Source organism: Ranitomeya imitator, chromosome 1 (assembly GCF_032444005.1).
Source record: "Ranitomeya imitator isolate aRanImi1 chromosome 1, aRanImi1.pri, whole genome shotgun sequence".
NCBI lineage: Eukaryota > Metazoa > Chordata > Amphibia > Anura > Dendrobatidae > Ranitomeya > Ranitomeya imitator.
In genome coordinates, this window is record NC_091282.1 from 190,687,366 (window position 1) to 190,712,334 (window position 24,969).

General features: G+C 42.1%; 1 protein-coding gene across 1 annotated transcript in view; it reads left to right on the forward strand.

Annotated features, from left to right (window-relative positions):
* KCNN2 (potassium calcium-activated channel subfamily N member 2) overlaps positions 1 to 24,969 on the forward strand; it is a 264,916-nt gene that overhangs the window by 233,616 nt on the left and 6,331 nt on the right. The window contains exon 7 of the mRNA XM_069752987.1: positions 22,866 to 22,935. Coding sequence (XP_069609088.1) covers positions 22,866 to 22,935 — 70 coding nt within the window. The remainder of the gene's footprint in view (positions 1 to 22,865; positions 22,936 to 24,969) is intronic.

Sequence of the window (24,969 nt, forward strand, 5' to 3'; positions counted from 1 at the left end):
CCAAAATGTGTTGCCCAATTTGTCCTGAGTGCGATGATACACCATATGTGGGGGGAACCACTGTTTGGGCGCATGGGAGGGCTCGGAAGGGAAGGAGTGCCATTTGAATGCAGACTTAGATGGAATGGTCTACAGGTGTCACATTGCATTTGCAGAGCCCCTAATGTACCTAAACAGTAGAATCCCCCCACAAGTGACACCATTTTGGAAAGTAGACCCCCTAAGGAACTTATCTAGATGTGTGGTGAGCGCTTTGACCCACCAAGGGCTTCATAGAAGTTTATAATGGAGAGCCGTAAAAATAAAACAAATTTTTTCCCACAAAAATTATTTTTTAGCCCCCAGTTTTGTATTTTCCCGACGGTAAGAGGAGAAATTGGACCCCAAAAGTTGTTGTACAATTTGTCCTGAGTACGCTGATACCCCATATGTGGGGGTAAACCACTGTTTGGGCGGATGGGAGAGCTCGGAAAGGAAGGAGCGCCATTTGACTTTTCAATGCAAAATTGACAGGAATTGAGATAGGACGCCATGTTGCGTTTGGAGAGCCACTGATGTGCATAAACATTGAAACCCCCCACAAGTGACACCATTTTGGAAAGTAGACCCCCTAAGGAACTTATCTAGAGGTGTGGTGAGCACTTTGGCACACCAAGTGCTTCACAGAAGTTTATAATGCAGAGCCGTAAAAATAAAACAAAAATTTTTTCCCACAAAAATTATTTTTTTAGCCCCCAGTTTTGTATTTTCCCGAGGATAACAGGAGAAATTGGACCCCAAAATTTGTTGCCCAATTTGTCATGAGTGCGATGATACACCATATGTGGGGGGAACGACTGTTTGGGCGCATGGGAGGGCTCGGAAGGGAAGGAGTGCCATTTGAATGCAGACTTAGATGGAATGGTCTGCAGGTGTCACATTGCATTTGCAGAGCCCCTAATGTACCTAAACAGTAGAATCCCCCCACAAGTGACACCATTTTGGAAAGTAGACCCCCTAAGGAACTTATCTAGATGTGTGGTGAGCGCTTTGACCCACCAAGGGCTTCACAGAAGTTTATAATGGAGAGCCGTAAAAATAAAACAAATTTTTTCCCACAAAAATTATTTTTTAGCCCCCAGTTTTGTATTTTCCCGACGGTAAGAGGAGAAATTGGACCCCAAAAGTTGTTGTCCAATTTGTCCTGAGTACGCTGATACCCCATATGTTGGGGGGAACCACCGTTTGGGCGCATGGGAGGGCTCGGAAGTGAAGGAGTGCCATTTGGAATGCAGACTTAGATGGAATGGTCTGCAGGCGTCACATTGCGTTTGCAGAACCCCTAATGTACCTAAACAGTAGAAACCCCCCACAAGTGACCCCATATTGGAAACTAGACCCCCCCCATGGAACTTATCTAGATGTGTTTTGAGAACTTTGAACCCCCAAGTGTTTCACTACAGTTTATAACGCAGAGCCGTGAAAATAAAAAATCTTTTTTTTCCCACAAAAATTATTTTTTAGCCCCCAGTTTTGTATTTTCTCAAGGGTAACAGGAGAAATTGGACCGCAAAAGTTGTTGTCCTATTTGTCCTGAGTATGCTGATACCCCATATGTTGGGGTAAACCCCTGTTTGGGCACATGGGAGAGCTCGGAAGGGAAGAAGCACTGTTTTACTTTTTCAACGCAGAATTGGCTGGAAATGAGATCGGACCCCATGTCGCGTTTGGAGAGCCCCTGATGTGCCTAAACAGTGGAAACCCCCCAATTATAACTGAAACCCTAATCCAAACACACAATCAACCCTAATCCCAACAGTAACCCTAACCACACTTCTAACCCTGACACACCCCTAACCCTAATCCCAACCCTATTCCCAACTGTAAATGTAATCTAAACCCTAACTGTAACTTTAGCCCCAACCCTAACCCTAACTTTAGCCCCAACCCAAACCGTAGCCCTAACCCTAGCCCTAACCCTAGCCCTAACCCTAACCCTAACCCTAGCCTTAATGGGAAAATGGAAATAAATACATTTTTTTAATTTTTCCCTAACTAAGGGGGTGATGAAGGGGGGTTTGATTTACTTTTATAGTGGGGTTTTTAGCGGATTTTTATGATTGGCAGCCGTCACACCCTGAAAGACGCTTTTTATTACAAAAAATATTTTTTGCATTACCACATTTTGAGATCTATAATTTTTCCATATTTTGGTCCACAGAGTCATGTGAGGTCTTGTTTTTTGCGGGACGAGTTGACTTTTTATTGGTAACATTTTCGGGCACGTGACATTTTTTGATCGCTTTTTATTCCGATTTTTGTGAGGCAGAATGACCAAAAACCAGCTATTCATGAATTTCTTTTGGGGGAGGCGTTTATAACGTTCCGCGTTTGGTAAAATTGATAAAGCAGTTTTATTCTTCGGGTCAGTACGATTACAGCGACACCTCATTTATATCATTTTTTTATGTTTTGGCGCTTTTAAACGATAAAAACTATTTTATAGAAAAAATAATTATTTTTGCATCGCTTTATTCTCAGGACTATAACTTTTTTATTTTTTTGCTGATGATGCTCTATGGCGGCTCGTTTTTTGCGGGACAAGATGACGTTTTCAGCGGTACCATGGTTATTTATATCCTTTTTTTGATCGCGTGTTATTCCACTTTTTGTTCGGGGGTATGATAATAAAGCGTTGTTTTTTGCCTCGTTTTTTTTTTTTTTCTTACGGTGTTTATTGAAGGGGTTAACTAGTGGGCCAGTTTTATAGGTCGGGCCGTTACGGACACGGCGATACTAAATATATGCACTTTTATTGTTTTTTTTGTTTTTTTTAGATAAAGAAATGTATTTATGGGAATAATTTTTTTTTTTTTCATTATTTAGGAATATTTTTTTTTATTTTTTTTTTACACATTTGGAAAAAATTTTTTTTACTTTTTTACTTTGTCCCGGGGGGGGGGGACATCACAGATCGGTGATCTGACAGTTTGCACAGCACTCTGTCAGATCACCGATCTGACTTGCAGCACTGCAGGCTTCACAGTGCCTGCTCTGAGCAGGCTCCGTGAAGCCACCTCCCTCCCTGCAGGACCCGGATCCGCGGCCATCTTGGATCCGGGTCTGGAGCAGGCAGGGAGGGAGGTAAGACCCTCGCAGCAATGCGATCACATCGCGTTGCTGCGGGGGGCTCAGGGAAGCCCGCAGGGAGCCCCCTCCCTGCGCGATGCTTCCCTGCACCGCCGGTACATCGCGATCATGTTTGATCGTGGTGTGCCGGGGGTTAATGTGCCGGGGCCAGTCTGTGACCGCTCCTGGCACATAGCGACGGATGTCAGCTGCGATAAGCAGCTGACACCCGGCCGAGATCGGCGGCGCTCCCCCCGTGAGCGCCGCCGATCGCGCTGGACGTACTATCCCGTCGGTGGTCATAGGGGCCCACCCCACCTCGATGGGATAGTACGTCCGATGTAAGAAAGGGGTTAAATATGACTCTAATAGCACCACAACTTCATTCACCAATGTTATGCAACATATATTTGTATTTTAAGTTAATTATTTGTTTGAATATCACATTACTTTCTGTGGGCGACAAAACTTTTGTCTTGCCAAAGTCTGACCATTCTGTGTCCATTAATTGATCAATATTTCTGCATTGATGCCAATTTATTTTCTTAACCTAAGCCACATTTCGGAGGGTTTCAGCTTTCAAAAGAATAATTTATACAACCAATGGATTACTTTAACGTCAGGTTATAAGCTTTTATTTACATAATGTGGATAAGCGACATAACATAGTGTATTACCTCATAAAGGGACAGTGATCAGAATTGTAAAAATTGGCCTGGTCATTAACATGCAAACCACCCTTTGGGTAAAGGGGTTAAAGACTGTTCTCATCATATTAAAATTCTGTATTATTTGTAGTTATCATCAGGTCTAGAATCATGACCCAAACATAAGGATTCTCACAACTTTTATTTCCAGTTTTCATCTTAGAGGAAGCTTTATTTTTAGTTGAAATTGAACAGCTGTATTAGCATAATGGCAGTTACAAGAGATGATTGCATCGACCTGTGGTGAATCGAATTTATCGAATTTTGCATTTCTGTGCAGTCGCCGCACACGTCAAATCGCCGCATGCAGACGCATCCGCATACAACACACGTCCCTGCGTACCCATTGTTAAAGATAGGTACACAGGATGCATGCAGAGTAGGCGAAGCGTAGGCGGGTCTACAAGGAGGGAGAAGGGTGGAAGTATGCTGCCTTCCGCAGCCCTCACGACCGCAAATGTGAACGTAGCCTTAGTGTGACTGTCAATTAATTGATCTGTTGTATACTGAAGTAACAGCACAACACTTTAATAACAGTATTATTTTTAATCTTTTTTTAGTCTTCTTCACACACTGCAATTGCAAACCAGGAGGTAGTTTAATACCATACAACCTTATCAACCTTACAAGACCATTATGCAAATTGTTGTCTGTTTTTTAGTTTCCAGGCATGAAACTAAGGGTACCGTCACACTATACGATTTACCTACGATCACGACCAGCGATATGACCTGGCCGTGGTCGTAGGTAAATCGTAGTGTGGTCGCTGGGAGCTGTCACACAGACAGCTCTCCAGCGACCAACGATGCCGAGGTCCCTGGGTAACCAGGGTAAACATCAGGTAACTAAGCGCAGGACCGCGCTTAGTTACCCGATGTTTACCCTGGTTACAAGCGTTAAACTAAAAAAAAACAAACAGCACATACTTACATTCTGGTGTCCGTCAGGTCCCTTGCAGTCTGCTTCCCGCACTCAGTGACTGCCGGCCGTAAAGTGAAAGTGAAAGCACAGCCGCTGTGCTCTGCTTTCACTTTACGGCCGGCAGTCACTGAGTGCGGGAAGCAGACTGCAAGGGACCTGACGGACACCAGAATGTAAGTATGTGCTGTTTTTTTTTTTTTAGTTTAACGTTTGTAACCAGGGTAAACATCGGGTAACTAAGCGCGATCCTGCGCTTAGTTACCCGATGTTTACCCTGGTTACAAGCGAACGCATCGCTGGATCGCATCGCTAGATCGGTGTCACACACACCGATCTAGCGATGACAGCGGGAGATCCAGCGATGAAAGAAAGTTCCATACGATCTGCTACGACGTACGATTCTCAGCAGGATCCCTGATCGCTGCTGCATGTCAGACACAGCGATATCGTAACGATATCGCTGGAACGTCACGAATCGTACCGTCGTAGCGATCGAAATGTTATAGTGTGACGATACCCTAAGTGTGTAACTATTTTGCAGCATGGAATTTTGGGGTCTGTTTCATTCAGTTACAAAAGTTGGTTAGTGGTGGGTGGCAACAAACTTTGATAAAGTATTTAACTTTTATATCCAAAATGTATGTTAAACCAAAATTTGGCATTGGCAACAGGTGTGATACAGTAAGAGAAATAAACACGCATACCACAGCAAAAAATGTGGGAGCTGTTGGCAGCAGAAGTACTGGCACTTCTGGCAACAGAAATACAGAAAATTAAATAAATTCTGTAAAAAGCAAATCAAGGCAGCAAAGATTGAGACAGAGAGACTCATTGCCAGAGAGAGTAAAAATAATCCTAAAATATTCTTTAACTACATAAATAGTAAGAAACTAAAAAATGATAGTGTTGGCCCCCTTAAAAATAGTCTGGGTGAGATGGTGGATGAGGATGAGGAAAAAGCCAATATGCTAAATGACTTTTTTTCATCAGTATTTACACAAGAAAATCCCATGGCAGACAAAATGTCTAGTGATAAAAATCCCCAATTAAATGTCACCTGCTTAACCCAGCAGGAAGTGCGGCGGCGTCTAAAAATCACTAAAATTGACAAATCTCCGGGCCCGGATGGGATACACCCTCGAGTACTGCAGGAATTCAGTACAGTCATTGATAGACCATTATTTTTAATCTTTAAAGACTCCATAATAACAGGGTCTGTGCCACAGGACTGGCGTATAGCAAATGTGGTGCCAATATTCAAAAAGGGGACAAAAACTGAACTCGGAAATTATAGGCCAGTAAGCTTAACCTCTACTGTGGGTAAAATACTGGAGGGCATTCTAAGGGATGCTATACTGGAGTATCTGAAGAGGAATAACCTCATGACCCAGTATCAGCACGGGTTTACTAGGGACCGTTCATGTCAGACTAATTTGATCAGTTTCTATGAAGAGGTAAGTTCCAGATTGGACCAAGGGAACCCAGTGGATGTAGTGTATATGGACTTTTCAAAAGCTTTTGATACGGTGCCACACAAAAGGTTGATACATAAAATGAGAATAATGGGGATAGGGGAAAATATGTGCAAGTGGGTTGAGAGCTGGCTCAGGGATAGGAAACAAAGGGTGGTTATTAATGGAGCACACTCGGACTGGGTAGCGGTTAGCAGTGGGGTACCACAGGGGTCAGTATTGGGCCCTCTTCTTTTTAACATATTTATTAATGACCTTGTAGGGGGCATTCAGAGTAGAATTTCAATATTTGCAGATGACACTAAACTCTGCAGGGTAATCAATACAGAGGAGGACAATTTTATATTACAGGATGATTTATGTAAACTAGAAGCTTGGGCTGATAAATGGCAAATGAGCTTTAATGGGGATAAATGTAAGGTCATGCACTTGGGTAGAAGTAATAAGATGTATAATTATGTGCTTAATTCTAAAACTCTGGGCAAAACCGTCAATGAAAAAGACCTGGGTGTATGGGTGGATGACAAACTTAAATTCAGTGGCCAGTGTCAGGCAGCTGCTACAAAGGCAAATAAAATAATGGGATGCATTAAAAGAGGCATAGATGCTCATGAGGAGAACATAATTTTACCTCTATACAAGTCACTAGTTCGACCACACTTAGAATACTGTGCACAGTTCTGGTCTCCGGTGTTTAAGAAAGACATAGGTGAACTGGAGCGGGTGCAGAGAAGAGCGACCAAGGTTATTAGAGGACTGGGGGGTCTGCAATACCAAGATAGGTTATTACACTTGGGGCTATTTAGTTTGGAAAAACGAAGACTAAGGGGTGATCTTATTTTAATGTATAAATATATGAGGGGACAGTACAAAGACCTTTCTGATGATCTTTTTAATCATAGACCTGAAACAGGGACAAGGGGGCATCCTCTGCGGTTGGAGGAAAAAAGGTTTAAGCATAATAACAGACGCGGATTCTTTACTGTAAGAGCAGTGAGACTATGGAACTCTCTGCCGTATGATGTTGTAATGAGTGATTCATTACTTAAATTTAAGAGGGGACTGGATACCTTTCTGGAAAAGTATAATGTTACAGGGTATATACACTAGATTCCTTGATAGGGCGTTGATCCAGGGAACTAGTCTGATTGCCGTATGTGGAGTCGGGAAGGAATTTTTTTCCCCAATGTGGAGCTTACTCTTTGCACATGGGTTTTTTTTGCCTTCCTCTGGATCAACATGTTAGGTTAGGCTATGGGTTGAACTAGATGGACATATAGTCTTCCTTCAACCTTAATAACTATGTAACTATATGTAACTATGTAACAACCGTCTTGGCAGTAGTAGTATGAAATGCAGGTCACAATTGGCATCCTTTGCCAATTGTATCAGTATGGAAAAAGTAGAGGGAATAATCGTATATATGTCATAGCACTCCACTCAATCACAGCAGGATGATGTACCCTCTGACAGTGACACCATCAGCTTGAGTGAGTGTTCTAATTAGTCCTCCTCTGCCATCATAACTATGTTGTAAAGAGAGGAATTTCCATTCTGACGATGATAACTTCTGTTATGCCCTTTAGTCCCCTAACCGACAGCACCTTGGGGATAGAAAAGATACTATATCAGAATAAGTTTTTCCAGTTGATTTATTAAAAAGAGATAAACAGTCAGCCTGTGTACTAGAAAAACAAGGGGCTGGAGAAGATGGAGAACCCAATTCTAACACCAAGCTGTGTTTCTGGCTCTGCGAGCTATGGTGGTAAGGATGCTGTCAGGGGTATTAGCACTCTAAACCAGGTCAAATCTTGAGATAGTAATCAGGCGGGGAAGCAAGAAGCTCACACCATTTCTCATACAGAGGCAACTGTCATTCGAATCAGGGGTGATGAAGATAATTCTGTGGTGGGCAAGATCTGGGAAACAGACAACGGTGCTGAGAAGGTGATGTCATCAGAGGAGGATGGTGTTGGCCTTAGCTATACACTGTACAAGAAGTGTTGCTTTTAAAAGACCTTCTGGGGTAAAATCTGCTTGTTCTGAGGTCAGCTCTGGAGCAAGTGATGTCAAAACTGTTGCTGCTGTAGGAGGCTAAAACGTGCCTGTTAGCTATGATGGTGGTCATGGTGCTGGTGATTCTTATGTGTGTGTGTACCTTGAGTTTTTGGAATTCTTTTGCATTTTGTCGAAGAAACAATCTATTGAAGTGTGTTGTCTATGCCGTTGGAAATAAATCAGGTATATCCTGTCACAGATGGTCTAGGAACTACGTCATTCCATCAGCACATGAAAAATCATGTGGCGAAAGCAAACTGACAAGCAAGATGAGTAAGACTCAAGCTGTCATCCATCTTCACCTCATAATCATTTTTCTGGTAAAGGTCTGCACCCTCCAAGTAGAGCCTTGTCAATGTTATAAACCCCATCATCATCCTCATCAAGTGCTTTGCGTACACTTCCTCCTCTACCTCCATTGCATTGTCTGTTCTCTTTTTGAATACCCAAGAAACACGCATTCAGTCATCCAGTTATATGGAAATTCTACTCCCACATGTCCAAGTTCACCACAATTGATGCCAGACCACATGGTTGTGCTTCCTTTTGTGAAAGAATCATGTGCATTCAGCCTCAGTGGAAGACACCTATCTAGCATTATATATTGTACTAAAAAGCCATCTACTCCTTGTAAATCATGTCATCTATACTGTCATACTGCTGATCCAGTAGCTGTCTTGGCTGGCCTTTCAATGCCACACATCTTTTTGTCTTTTCTATCTTAATTCTCTACTATGCTGCTTCTCCCACTGCCACTGCACAGCCATGCCAGACACACATCTCCTGCCTGCATTCCCACTGTGAGTTATATTGCTAGACTGTATTATTGCTGCCAAGAGGCTGCCGTTGCTGACTCTATACTGCCAAATATATATATATTTATATCTTCTGAAACTGACACTGCACAGCCATGCCAGCCACACATCTCCAGACTGCACAGTGTGTTCTATAGTGATAGAATGTACTGCTGATCTGATACGTACTCTCGAGGGAACACAAACATGAAACAGCTAACAAAATAGGGTTACGGTATTTTTAAAGGCTTGTTGACAACATGCCATTACTTTTTCACTTTTAAAACAGCCTGCTCTTATTCCCTTAAAATGGGATAATTTTTAGAAGGCTTGATAAAAAAGCCTTTATAATTGTTTGATTGGGCATCACGGTGGCGCAGTGGTTAGCACTGCAGCCTTGCAGCCCTGAAGACCTGGGTTCAAATCCCACCAAGGACAACATCTTCAAGGAGTTTGTATGTTCTGTTGTGAATTCTGTGGCTGAATTCACTCCTGTGGTCACAAGTGGTACTGCAGCTTCTGAGCTTCCTCCCTCAGGTGTTCTGGTGAGCTCGTTAACTGCTTCATTACTTAACTCCGCCTGATGCTGCTATCCTTGCTCCTTGTCAATGTTTCAGTGTTGGATCTGAGCTTCTCCTGATTGTTCCTGTGACCTGCTGCTCTGTATAGCTAAGTGCTTTTTGCTTTTTTGTTGCTTTTTTTTCTGTCCAGCTTGTCTTTTGTTTTGCTGGAAGCTCTGAGACGCAAAGGGTGTACCGCCGTGCCGTTAGTTCGGCACGGTGGGGTTTTTTTGCCCCCTTTGCGTGGTTTTGCTTTAGGGTTTTTTGTAGACTGCAAAGTTCGCTTTACTGTCCTCGCTCTGTCCTAGAATATCGGGCCCCACTTTGCTGAATCTATTTCATCCCTACGTTTTGTCTTTTCATCTTACTCACAGTCATTATATGTGGGGGGCTGCCTTTTCCTTTGGGGAATTTCTCTGGGGCAAGTCAGGCCTATTTTTCTATCTTCAGGCTAGCTAGTTTCTTAGGCTGTGCCGAGTTGCCTAGGTAGTTGTTAGGCGCAATCCACAGCCGCTTTTAGTTGTGTTTAGGATAGGATCAGGTGTGCAGTTTACAGAGTTTCCACGTCTCAGAGCTCGTTCTTGTATTTTTGGGTATTTGTCAGATCACTGTGTGCGCTCTGATCGCTAAGCACACTGTGTTTCTGGATTGCCTTCATAACACCTGTCATTAGCAAACATAACAGTACAAGGAGCCAAACTAATGATTCTCAATAGAGGGAAAGAAAAAGTTCTGACATCATTTTTTTTTTTTTTCTGCTCTGTGTTCACTTTTTTTTTTCCCCTAGACATTTGGGTGATTCTGGACACAGGTGTGGACATGGATATTCAGGGTCTGTGCTCTTCAATGGATAATCTCGTTATAAATGTACAAAAAATTCAAGATACTATTGATCAGAAATCTATGTTAGAACCAAGAATTCCTATTCCTGATTTGTTTTTTGGAGATAGAACTAAGTTTCTAAGTTTCAAAAATAATTGTAAGCTATTTCTGGCCTTGAAACCTCATTCTTCTGGTAATCCTATTCAACAGGTTTTGATTATTATTTCTTTTTTGCGCGGCGACCCTCAAGACTGGGCATTTTCTCTTGCGCCAGGAGACCCTGCATTGAGTAGTGTCGATGCGTTTTTCCTGGCGCTCGGATTGCTGTACGATGAGCCTAATTCAGTGGATCAGGCTGAGAAAAATTTGCTGGCTTTGTGCCAGGGTCAGGATGATATAGAAGTATATTGTCAGAAATTTAGGAAATGGTCAGTACTCACTCAGTGGAATGAATCTGCGCTGGCAGCTTTGTTCAGAAAGGGTCTCTCTGAGGCTCTTAAGGATGTCATGGTGGGATTTCCTATGCCTGCTGGTTTGAATGAGTCTTTGTCTTTGGCCATTCAGATCGGTCGACGCTTGCGCGAGCGTAAATCTGTGCACCATTTGGCGGTACTGCCTGTGGTTAAACCTGAGCCTATGCAGTGCGATAGGACTATGACTAGAGTTGAACGGCAGGAATACAGACGTCTGAATGGTCTGTGTTTCTACTGTGGTGATTCCACTCATGCTATTTCTGATTGTCCTAAGCGCACTAAGCGATCCGCTAGGTCTGCCGTCATTGGTACTGTACAGTCCAAATTCCTTCTGTCCATTACCTTGATATGCTCTTTGTCGTCGTTTTCTGTCATGGCGTTTGTGGATTCGGGCGCTGCCCTGAATCTGATGGATTTGGATTATGCTAAATGTTGTGGGTTTTTCTTGGAGCCTTTGCGGTATCCTATTCCATTGAGAGGAATTGATGCTACACCTTTGGCCAAGAATAAACCTCAATACTGGGCCCAGCTGACCATGTGCATGGCTCCTGCACATCAGGAAGTTATTCGCTTTCTGGTGTTGCATAATCTGCATGATGTGGTCGTGTTGGGGTTGCCATGGCTACAAACCCATAATCCAGTATTGGATTGGAATTCCATGTCGGTATCCAGCTGGGGTTGTCAGGGGGTACATGGTGATGTTCCATTTTTGTCGATTTCGTCATCCACCCCTTCTGAGGTCCCAGAGTTCTTGTCTGATTATCAGGATGTATTTGAAGAGCCCAAGTCCGATGCTCTACCTCCGCATAGGGATTGTGATTGTGCTATCAATTTGATTCTTGGTAGTAAATTCCCTAAAGGTCGATTATTTAATTTATCCGTGCCCGAACACGCCGCTATGCGCAGTTATGTGAAGGAATCCCTGGAGAAGGGACATATTCGCCCATCGTCATCACCACTGGGAGCAGGGTTCTTCTTTGTAGCCAAGAAGGATGGTTCGCTGAGACCGTGTATTGATTACCGCCTTCTTAATAAGATCACTGTTAAATTTCAGTATCCCTTGCCATTGTTATCTGACTTGTTTGCTCGGATTAAGGGGGCTAGTTGGTTCACTAAGATAGATCTTCGTGGTGCGTATAATCTGGTGAGAATCAGGCAAGGAGATGAATGGAAAACTGCATTCAATACGCCCGAGGGTCATTTTGAGTATCTAGTGATGCCGTTCGGACTTGCCAATGCTCCATCTGTGTTTCAGTCTTTTATGCATGACATCTTCCGTGAGTATCTGGATAAATTCCTGATTGTTTACTTGGATGACATTTTGATCTTCTCAGATGATTGGGAGTCTCATGTGAAGCAGGTCAGAATGGTTTTTCAGGTCCTGCGTGCTAACTCTTTGTTTGTGAAGGGATCAAAGTGTCTCTTCGGTGTGCAGAAAGTTTCATTTTTGGGGTTCATCTTTACCCCTTCTACTATCGAGATGGATCCAGTTAAGGTCCAAGCCATCCAGGATTGGATTCAGCCGACATCTCTGAAAAGTCTGCAAAAGTTCCTGGGCTTTGCTAATTTTTATCGTCGCTTCATCTGTAATTTTTCTAGCATTGCCAAACCATTGACCGATTTGACCAAGAAGGGTGCTGATTTGGTTAATTGGTCTTCTGCTGCTGTGGAAGCTTTTCAGGAGTTGAAGCGTCGTTTTTGTTCTGCCCCTGTGTTGTGTCAGCCAGATGTTTCTCTTCCGTTCCAGGTCGAGGTTGATGCTTCTGAGATTGGAGCAGGGGCGGTTTTGTCACAGAGAGGTTCTGATTGCTCAGTGATGAAACCATGTGCTTTCTTTTCCAGGAAGTTTTCGCCCGCTGAGCGTAATTATGATGTGGGCAATCGAGAGTTGCTGGCCATGAAGTGGGCATTCGAGGAGTGGCGTCATTGGCTTGAAGGAGCTAAGCATTGCGTGGTGGTATTGACTGATCATAAGAACTTGACTTATCTAGAGTCTGCCAAGCGCTTGAATCCTAGACAGGCCCGTTGGTCGTTATTTTTTGCCCGCTTCGACTTTGTGATTTCGTACCTTCCGGGCTCTAAAAATGTGAAGGCGGATGCTCTGTCTAGGAGTTTTGTGCCCGACTCTCCGGGTTTATCTGAGCCAGCGGGTATCCTCAAGGAAGGAGTCATTGTGTCTGCCATCTCCCCTGATTTGCGGCGGGTGCTGCAAAAATTTCAGGCGAATAAACCTGATCGTTGTCCAGCAGAGAAACTGTTCGTCCCTGATAGGTGGACTAATAAACTTATCTCTGAACTTCATTGTTCGGTGTTGGCTGGTCATCCTGGAATCTTTGGTACCAGAGAGTTAGTGGCTAGATCGTTCTGGTGGCCATCTCTGTCACGGGATGTACGTACTTTTGTGCAGTCCTGTGGGATTTGTGCTAGGGCTAAGCCCTGCTGTTCTCGTGCCAGTGGGTTGCTTTTGCCCTTGCCGGTCCCAAAGAGTCCTTGGACACATATTTCGATGGATTTCATTTCTGACCTTCCCGTTTCTCAAAAGATGTCAGTCATTTGGGTGGTCTGTGATCGCTTTTCTAAAATGGTCCATCTGGTGCCCTTGGCTAAATTGCCTTCCTCCTCTGATTTGGTACCTTTGTTCTTTCAGCATGTGGTTCGGTTGCATGGCATTCCTGAGAATATTGTTTCTGACAGAGGTTCCCAGTTTGTTTCAAGGTTTTGGCGAGCCTTTTGTGGTAGGATGGGCATTGACCTATCCTTTTCCTCGGCTTTCCATCCTCAGACTAATGGCCAGACCGAACGAACCAATCAGACCTTGGAAACATATCTGAGATGTTTTGTTTCTGCAGACCAGGATGATTGGGTGTCCTTTTTGCCGTTGGCTGAGTTCGCCCTTAATAATCGGGCCAGCTCGGCTACCTTGGTTTCTCCATTTTTTTGCAATTCTGGGTTCCATCCTCGTTTCTCTTCAGGACAGGTTGAGTCTTCGGACTGTCCTGGTGTGGATTCTGTGGTGGATAGGTTGCAGCAGATCTGGACTCAGGTAGTGGACAATTTGATCTTGTCCCAGGAGAAAGCTCAACTTTTCGCTAATCGCAGACGCCGTGTGGGTCCCCGACTTCGTGTTGGGGATCTGGTTTGGTTATCTTCTCGTCATATTCCTATGAAGGTTTCCTCTCCTAAATTTAAACCTCGTTTTATTGGTCCGTATAGGATTTCTGAGTTTCTCAATCCTGTGTCTTTTCGTTTGACCCTCCCAGACTCCTTTTCCATACATAATGTATTCCATAGGTCGTTGTTGCGGAGATACGTGGCACCTATGGTTCCATCTGTTGAGCCTCCTGCCCCGGTTTTGGTGGAGGGGGAATTGGAGTATATTGTGGAGAAGATTTTGGATTCTCGTGTTTCTAGACGGAAACTCCAGTATCTGGTTATATGGAAGGGTTATGCTCAGGAAGATAATTCCTGGGTTTTTGCCTCTGATGTTCATGCTTCCGATCTTGTTCGTGCCTTTCATGCGGCTCATCCTGGTCGGCCTGGGGGCTCTGGTGAGGGTTCGGTGACCCCTCCTCAAGGGGGGGGGGGGTACTGTTGTGAATTCTGTGGCTGAATTCACTCCTGTGGTCACAAGTGGTACTGCAGCTTCTGAGCTTCCTCCCTCAGGTGTTCTGGTGAGCTCGTTAACTGCTTCATTACTTAACTCCGCCTGATGCTGCTATCCTTGCTCCTTGTCAATGTTTCAGTGTTGGATCTGAGCTTCTCCTGATTGTTCCTGTGACCTGCTGCTCTGTATAGCTAAGTGCTTTTTGCTTTTTTGTTGCTTTTTTTTCTGTCCAGCTTGTCTTTTGTTTTGCTGGAAGCTCTGAGACGCAAAGGGTGTACCGCCGTGCCGTTAGTTCGGCACGGTGGGTTTTTTTTTGCCCCCTTTGCGTGGTTTTGCTTTAGGGTTTTTTGTAGACTGCAAAGTTCGCTTTACTGTCCTCGCTCTGTCCTAGAATATCGGGCCCCACTTTGCTGAATCTATTTCATCCCTACGTTTTGTCTTTTCATCTTACTCACAGTCATTATATGTGGGGGGCTGCCTTTTCCTTTGGGGAATTTCTCTGGGGCAAGTCAGGCCTATTTTTCTATCTTCAGGCTAGCTAGTTTCTTAGGCTGTGCCGAGTTGCCTAGGTAGTTGTTAGGCGCAATCCACAGCCGCTTTTAGTTGTGTTTAGGATAGGATCAGGTGTGCAGTTTACAGAGTTTCCACGTCTCAGAGCTCGTTCTTGTATTTTTGGGTATTTGTCAGATCACTGTGTGCGCTCTGATCGCTAAGCACACTGTGTTTCTGGATTGCCTTCATAACACCTGTCATTAGCAAACATAACAATGTTCTCTCCGTGTTTGCGTGGGTTTCCTCCGGGTTCTCCACTTTCCTCCCACACTCCAAAAACATACTGATAAGGAATTTAGATTGTGAGCCCCATCGTGGACAGCGACAATAATGTGTGCAAAAATTGTAAAATGCTGCGGAATATGTTGGCGCTGTATAAATAAAGAGATTATTATTAATAGCAAGCCTGTTGTGGATCACAATAAAGGTTCATTTTTTTGTGAAGAAGCTTGAAATTGTACGCAAAGAAAAAAGCTCCTTAAACTACTGCACAGCTATTGTTTTCCTAACTCCCCTTCCCCCGTTTGAAAACGCTATGGCTTATTCTGTATGAACTGCCTGTGTATAATCACTAGCAAGACAGGCATCTGCCCCAAAAAAGGATAATACTTGAACTGTTTCCACAATGTAAGCTACCTAACCTGTGTGATACTGTAGTGTGTTGTTAATTAGCCAGTTATTTAACATCGGTTATCATTTTTTTTTTCACCTAGCCAGATAGGTGGAGCTCAATATTCAGAGCACTGCCAGATCTCAAGCAGAGAAAACAGTGATTTTATCGAGATGACAGCAAGCAACCCATTAAGTCATACATAGCTGGAATCAGGGTATTGGCCCCTTCGTTATGCCGCTCTCAGATGGGGTAGCAAAAACCTGGTGAAAGATTCCCTTTAAAAAGCTTTTTATACATTTGTAGTCAAAAGAAAAAAAGTACTGTGTTTGGTAATACAGTTGTAGTAAAACGCGCAGGAATATAGTCTACAGTGGTCTAATTATCATATTACTAAATTGTGCATGTCTCGCAATCATTTGGGATTCACCTAAACTTCCCTAGGTTTACACATAACAAGGCTAAATCCTAGAAATGCCAATAGAGGTAATGTATTTCTTAATTTAAATTCCCTATTAGTATGTCTTTAGTACATGCCTCACACTGGGAGAACAAACACGTACATACTCGATTCAGCAATGCAACTCATCAGTACTAACCACTGACAACCATGCAATCAATGATTGCCAGATTTCAAGATTGGAAATCTATTATTGCAAATTGATAAAACATAAACTACTTATAGTACGTGACACATGAAAAGTTTGCCTACGTGGATTTATTTTGGTGTATATTTTACTCACAATGTGTTAATGATATTTTTGTAACCTTTTGTAACAACTAAAAACCAGTAAAAAAAAAAACAGCAGCAAATTAGGTATTATGTAGAATAATGAATAATTAAGAGTGGTTATCTGGATGTACATCTATATTCTGTATAAACAGTACCTGAGTGGCAGACATCCCTCATATAGCTTAATTCGACATTTGATTCTAACTATCATGCATTGGGACAATTACTTTTTATGTCCTTATAATTTGTACTGGGCTTTTAAAGAGATTTGTATTCTTTAGAGGTCCATTTAACTACCCCATATATATAGATTAAAATATTCATAGAAACACAACAGTCATAACTTCTTAGGTCTGTGCTCATGGCCAAAATTTTAGACCTTATTGGATAATGAGGACATACATAACATCAAAAATATGTACATTCAGAAAACCACTTAAATAAATGTCTTAAATATATGTAAGCAAAACAGAAGAGAATATATACCGGTATTTATAAAAAAAAAATGCAGTTTCTAACTTTCCCTTAACATGTATATTTTCTTACAGTTTATGATAAACAGGTTCTCCATTGCTTGTCTTATTTTTTATTTATTTTTTTTGTTTTCCGACAAAATGAAAATAGAGCTCGGAAGTAAGTTACGTTGTGTCCACTGCTGTGTCCAACTTTTCCCGACTGTTTACAATTGCATGCCAAGAACTGATTATTTCTCTATAGATCATTAACTTTGATGCTTGAGAGGGTGCCAGCTCCTGAATATGTGCTGCTGTCCTGTCAATCACAAATGAGCTCTTGATATGATTGCTGTCATTAAATCTTAACCTACAGTCATGATCGTAACCCTGTGATAAGTGAAATTAAGGATTAAATGGACCGCTTCACACTAATAATTTACATTTATTCATTGATAATAAGATGTTTTGCATACTATTGTTATTAAGCCAGGTTCACAAAGGGCAGTTATTGCTGCAGTTTTAATATATGTCTTTTAACCAAGGCCAATAGTGGCTCCTAAAGGGGTGAAAGTGTAAAGAAAAGACTTATACGTCTTTTTTTTTTAATCCACTGCCTGTGTGAGCCAGGTCGTAGTGTTGCCTTTCCAAATTTCCAAAATGTATTAAGTTACTTTAATGGATTCCACACCTGTTTAAACTAACTTACCATGTGTGATCATATTGAGTACTCACAATCTGTGATATAAAATTACATTGCTTTTCTGATGAAAATCGCTACACAAGAGCAGTGGTGTAACTTACACCTATCTTATGCTATATTTAATATTGCTATCATCTTGTGTGGCAGAAGGGCAGTGGGTCTCCGCTATGCACTAGGGTCTCTACGGCAAGTAACACAAATATTGACCCTATTTTTGCTCCATCCTTCCACCCGATCCTCTTTAGAGGCATAACTATGGAAGGTGTGTCACTTTTAGTTATGTCCCTAAACTGGATCAGGTGGGAGTAAGGAACAAAAATAGAGTCAACATTTGTGTTACCTGCTATAAAGGACAAAGCAACCTGTAAAGATAGGCTTGCCATTACAGTTCCCATCTTAGATTCTGCTTTATTTTTGGTACTTACAACTGCTCTAGTATAGCCCATCCTAAAATTTGAACGGACTACATATCAAAGAGATAGTACTCTATATGCTAAAATTTGATGACCGTGCTTTAGCTTAGTGTGGAACCTCTTTAAATTATCTGCTTGTGAGCTGGAGATTTCAGATATTTATTAAAGGCAACCTATCACCAGGTTTGGCTGATAAGAGATACAGCCATCACCTTTCAGGGCTGATATACAGCATTCTATAATGCTGTATATGTGCCCCCTACCCGACCTGTAAGAGAAGAAAAATAACTTTTATTATACTCATCTGCAGGGCGGTTTGGTCCAATGGGCGTCACTGGTCTTGGTCCGGCGCCTCCCTTCTTCTTGTGACCACGGTCCTGCTTGCTTTGTGTGGATGATGCATCTCCTCGGCATCGCTCTCCTGCGCAGGTGTACTTATCTGTCCTCTTAAGGGCATAGCATAGTACTGCAGTGCGCAAGTGCCAGGAAAGGTCAAGTGCATGCGCACTGTTATACTTATCTCTGCCCTCGACAGGGCAGTGCAGCACGCATGCGCAGGAGTGCTGTGCCGAGGAGACTGTGGATGACGATGGGATGTGTCTTCCACATGAAGCAACAGGAAGATGGGGATCGTAAGAAGATGGGAAGCGCCAGACCAAGAAGAGCGACACCCCTCAGACCGGACCGTCAGGTGAGTATAATAAATTATTTTTCTTCTCTTACAGGTTGGGTTGGGGGCACATATACAGCATGATAGAATGCTGTATATCAGCCCTGAAAGGTGATGGCCGTATCTCTTATCAGCCAAACCTGGTAACAGGTTCCCTTTAAGCAATGAAGGAATTGTAAAGCTTTCTACATTTTTCATTGTAGACAGTAGTAATTGATATAGTTGAGCAAAAATATTTGCGTTCCCCTGGTACGGCAACCAGTCTGGCAGCCAGTCCAGGGCAGACTTCAGCCTGACATCCTGGGCGCCTGTAGAGATTAGCAGTCCCTGCTTGGTCAATAGGACTATGACATCACAAGGTCTAATAAATGACAGAGGTGCCCAGGATGCCAAGCTGAGGATGCCGTCCACAGAAGTGAAGACTGCTTTGGTCCAATTGTCATGAAAAATGGACTAAGAAACAGAGGCTTTTTTATCAACTATACTAATTGATTGTCTTGCCATGAAACAATGTACAATTATCCTTCAGAACATCTATTAGCAACTTAATTTCCAGCCATAAAACAATATAAAGTAATAACGATGCTATCAGATTACCTTATTATCAATTCAGAAATATGCATTTCTGTCAGCTCTCTAACAGGTAGTCTTTTGTTAAGATCAGGCTATACAAAGACTGTAACAAAAGAAAATCATGTCACCTTTAAGATCACTTTGATAAATAAAGGAGGGTATTCATTGTCCAATTATGGCCAGATGTTTGGCTTATAAAAGCAAAAAATGTACATGTGATTGGTCTTAGACATGGCCAACCGAAGGTCCGACAGATTACATTTTTTTTCACCAGAAAGTGGAGCAAATTGTAGCAAAAATCTGCTAACACACAACTGGAGTAGATTTCTGATTCTGGCACTCAGAAAGCCGGAAGGTGCATCTTTTAATGAATTTTGTGTAAATCTAGAAGTGGGAAACAGAGCGCACAATAGGGTGATACCCTGTGGAGGGAGAGTAGGAGAGGGCTGGTTACGCTGACAGGCACCACTCCTATGTGGGGTGAGGAAAAATAGCTGCTGCTGCCCCATGGCTGGTGTAAAAATCCTCCATGAAATATTGGATCCAATTGGATGATCACGTACATGCGCTGCTGGAGTAAATAAATTCTTCAGAAATGATGATAAGGAAAAGCTTTTTATTCACAGCGTGTGTCAACGCTGTCCCACCATCTTTTTCAAGTGACAAAAAACGCATTTCTGTTTTCCACCTGAAAAAGACACCGGTACGGCATTGAAACACGTTGTGAATGCAAAGCCTTTTCCTCATCATCATTTCTGAAAAAAATTGGTTTACTCCAGCAGCGCAGCCCACCTATGTGTTCATCCAACTGGATCCTTTTAATGAATTTTGAAGCATCTTAGGCTAGTTTCACATTTGCGTTTAAAAACACAGCGTTTAAAACGCAAACGCAGGTGGTGAAAAAAATGCATGTAAACCCGTGCAAATGCTGCATTTTTTAGACGCATGCGTTTTTGCATGTGGAAAAAAAATGCGGCGTTTTGACGCGTTTACATTCGTTTTTTCCTGCGTTTGCATTTTTGAAACGCATGCTGAGAAGTGTGTGACAGCTGCCAATCATCAAAATCAACTAGAAAACCCACTATAAACAGAAATAGCTAGGGTTAGGGGTAGGGTTAGGGTTAGGATCCCTAGGGTTAGGGTTAGGATCCCTAGGGTTAGGGTTAGGATCCCTAGGGTTAGGGTTAGGATCCCTAGAGTTAGGGTTAGGGTTAGGATCCCTAGGGTTAGGGGTAGGGTTAGGGTTAGGATCCCTAGGGTTAGGGGTAGGGTTAGGGTTAGGATCCCTAGGGTTAGGGTTAGGATCCCTAGGGTTAGGGTTAGGATACCTTTATCACCTTTATGGTGGGGGGTGGCTTATCAGTGTGTTTTCTTGTTTTTTTCTATGAAAACGCATGCGTTTTTAATGCAACCAAACGCATGTGCTTAAAAACGCATGCGTTTACATAGACAGCAATACGTTTTTTTGCCGCAAAATAACACGTGCATTTTTTTGCGGCAAAAAAACGCCTCTAGAAATTACTACATGTTGCATTTCCGCAACAAAACGCAAGCATAGAAAAGACGCATGCGTCGTCAAACGCGGCAAAACGCATGCAAAAAAACGCATGCGTTTTTTATGTTAAGTATAGGAAAAAAAGCATGCATTTTTTTGCGCTAAAACGCAGCGGCAAAAAACGCAAATGTGAAACCAGCCTTACTCCAGTTGACTTTTCTACTGGAATTGCCAAACTTGAGCATTTTTACTTAAAATCTATTCTCTTGAAGCAAGTCACCTTCCAAGCCTTTGGCTATATGGTAGTGGCTCTACTTCTTCTATATTAGCAACAGCACCAGATCAAACAATAGAACCTGAGTGACAGTTCCTATGTCTGTTAATGATAAGAAGCTGGACACTTTGGTGGCTTCCTTTGTCTGCTATTTTATGAACGCATTCTTCAAATCTACACACCACCCATAAAAAAGAGGATAGTGGCAGCATGACCTCAGATACCCATCTTCATGTGCCCCCTAACAGCTGTTATAATTGCATTTATGATATTTATAACATTTCACTTTAGTATTTTGGAAAAGAGAAATGAAACAGATGTGTAATGATTGAAATTTGTGTGTTGGTACATTTTATAGTAATACATTTATATAATAACCCCAGTCATAGAAACCCTTTGTGCCAATTTTTGGTGCAAGATCATTTTTTATAGCCTGTTCGTAACAAAAAATTACAAATATAATTGACAGATCGTCTGTTAAATAAAAACAAATCTAATGGAACATTACCTTAAAATACATTTTTGTCTATGGGTAGCTTGGTTTCCTATATTTTGACCAGTGCAGCTAAATTTTGGAAGCAAGTTAGAAAATGTTTAGCTATGAGGAAAGAAATCTCATACACAAGTCACTAACTCAATGAAATATTCCAATATTTCCTTAAAGGGAACCTGTCACCCCCGTTTTTTCAGATTGAGCTATAAGTACTGTTAAATAGGGCCTGCGCTGTGCGTTACTATAGTGTATGTAGTGTACCCTGATTCCCCATGTATGCTGAGAAATACATTACCAAAGTCGCCGTTTTCGCCTGTCAATCAGGCTGGTCTGGTCAGGTGGGCGTGTTCACAGCGCTCTTTTCTTCTCCAGCTTTCCGTTGGTGGCGTAGTGGTGTGCGCATGTCCAAGGTCCAAATTCCCTGCGCCCACGTGAAGTGACGCACAGCGCAGGCCCTATTTAACAGTATTTATAGCTCAATCTGAAAAAACGGGGTGACAGGTTCCCTTTAATCCTATGACCAACATAGAACTAGTGTACAGATTTTTCTGACTTCGGTGATACACTACATCCCTTTTTTTTTACTAATTTGACAGTATTAATTTATTCGCTCAAATCTGACCATACAGGTAGATGTATTAACTCAGCAACTGAAGTAATTCATCTAGAAGTCCCTGATTGTGTGTATTCACTGTCATTATCATGAGTAATTGGCATTGGCAACAGCTTTGGCAATCCTACAGCCTTTCAATGGCTTTGTATAAATCTGACCATGTAGAAGTTGGAAATAATACAATTATTACATAGAGATGAGACATGGAGCTATACAAGACTATAACTGGAAAGTATTAATTCCATCTTATATCAATACATTGAGAACAGTTGCAATATTCACCATGTAATTATTGTTTTAGCTGCTGGTCAATTTAATAATGATTTTATGTAATGGAAATTCTCACTTATCACTGAATTTTCATCAAAAGGTATCAAACGCAGTCTAACCAATCCATCGCAAACTAAAAAGGGCTATACTTGTATCAGCACATGCAGATACAGGGAAGAGCATATGCTTGTACATTAGATAATATGGTTACTTCCATAGTTCGGTATGTTTCCTGTACCTGCTTGTCATGATATTTGCTGCTTTTCTCTTTACTATAATCGGTTAGAACAATGACGAAGTTAACAACATCACATTTCCTTGCTCTATGCTTTGCTGTGTTGAAGATGCATGCTTTTCATTCTACAGAAACATAACAAAACTGAGCAATCAGATTTCTCAAGACATTTCTCATATACTTTGAACTTTTACTGCAAAATGCATGTGGTAAGCCTCTGTAAATTATGGGAAGAGATCTATAACCTATTGTTTTTCCAGGTTACGAAGTGTTAAAATGGAACAACGGAAACTAAATGATCAAGCAAACACCTTAGTGGATCTAGCAAAGGTGAGTAGAAATAATAAAGACATTTCTAAAAGTATTTTTTCGCTTTATAAGATGCACCTTATTATTAGGCTACTTTTACACATCAGCTTTTTGTTTCAGGCACAATCCGGCCAATTTTTGAAAAAAACTGATCCATCGCAAATAGTGAAAAACTCATGTGACGGATCCGTTTTTTTTTTTTGCTGGATCCAGCTTTTGTTTTTAACCCGGGGATAACTTCCTGTTCCGGGGTGAGGAGAGAGAGAAAGAGAAAATCCTCCAAGGCCGGTGATTCCATAATTTTTGCCAGGGGTTGTATATGTGACTGACATCTTTATATCTATCAATTCTATGTGTATACACTCTATGTATTCTATCTATTCTATTCTGTCGGGTCCTGCTGTGATTTTACTGTACGTGGCTCCTGAATTGCCAGCTTCCATCAATCTAAAACATACATGTATTTGTGTATTGAAGAATATTTCCTTTTGAAAACGAATTGTAAATGTCAGAGAATTGCTCTATGTAAAAGCTCGTGTTAAAATTGCATTGCAATAAGATAGCAATCGTATGGCATTCGGAGGTAAATCGGATGCTAGGTGTGAAAAATCGAATTGTACTCACACAAAAAATCACATCAGACTTGCATTATACTAGTCCTACATTTCTGGACCGAAATCGGTATGTTTTTTTTTCTCGGTGATGGGTATGAGACCTTATAAATATTGTGGCTGTTTTCTGTTCCTGATTACCTTTATTGAATAGTGCAGAGTTAGGGCTGATCTTCCAGGGTGGGGTTGATTACCGAGCCCTCTTAACAGGAAATGTTAGCTCATGAAATATGTATGATAATTTTTTGTAATGGATCAAACATTTCTTCTGTAGAAGTATTCACTGTATTGATTGTGATTACACTTTGGTGCTATTAAGAGCTGAGATATACTGTATATACTCGAGTATAAGCCGACCCGAGTATAAGCCGACCCCCCTAATTTTGCCACAAAAAACTGGGAAAACATATTGACTCGAGTATAAGCCTAGGGTGGGAAATGCAGAAGCTACCGGTTAATGTCAAAAATAAAAATAGATACCAATAAAAGTAAAATTACTTGAGACATCAGTAGGTTAAGTGTTTTTGAATATCCATATTGAATCAGGAGCCCCATATAAAGCTCCATACAGTTCATGATGGGCCCCATAAGAAGCTCCATATTAAAATATGCCCCATATAATGCTGCACAAAGATTAGTAATGGCCCCATAAGATGCTCCATAGAAACATTTGCCCCATACAATGCTGCATAAAGGTTGATGGCCCCATAAGATGCTCCACACATTATGACCCCATAAGATGCTCCACACATTAGGGGCCCCATGAGATGCTCCATACATTATGGCCCCATGAGATGCTCCACACATTATGGCCCCATAAGATGCTCCACACATTATGGCCCCATAAGATGCTCCACACATTATGGCCCCATAAGATGCTCCACACATTATGGCCCCATGAGATGCTCCATACATTATGGCCCCATGAGATGCTCCACACATTATGGCCCCATGAGATGCTCCACACATTATGGCCCCATGAGATGCTCCATACATTATGGCCCCATGAGATGCTCCACACATTATGGCCCCATACATTGTGGCCCCATGAGATGCTCCACACATTAGGGGCCCCATGAAATGCTTCACACATTATGCCCCATACGATGTTCCATACATTGTGGCCCCATGAGATGCTCCACACATTAGGGGCCCCATGAGATGCTCCACCCATTATGCCCCATAAGATGCTCCTCATATATGCCCCATAAGATGCTCCTCATATATGCCCCATAAGATGCTCCTCATATATGCCCCATAAGATGCTCCATACATTGTGGCCCCATAAGATGCTCCATACATTTGCCCCATTTGCTGTTGCTGCAATTAAAATAAAAAAAATTACATACTTACCTCTCTTCGCTCAGGCCCCCGGCACTTGCGATAGTCACCTTCCAAGTTCCATCGCTGCGCGCTGCTCTGTCTTCCATCCTCGGCACTGACT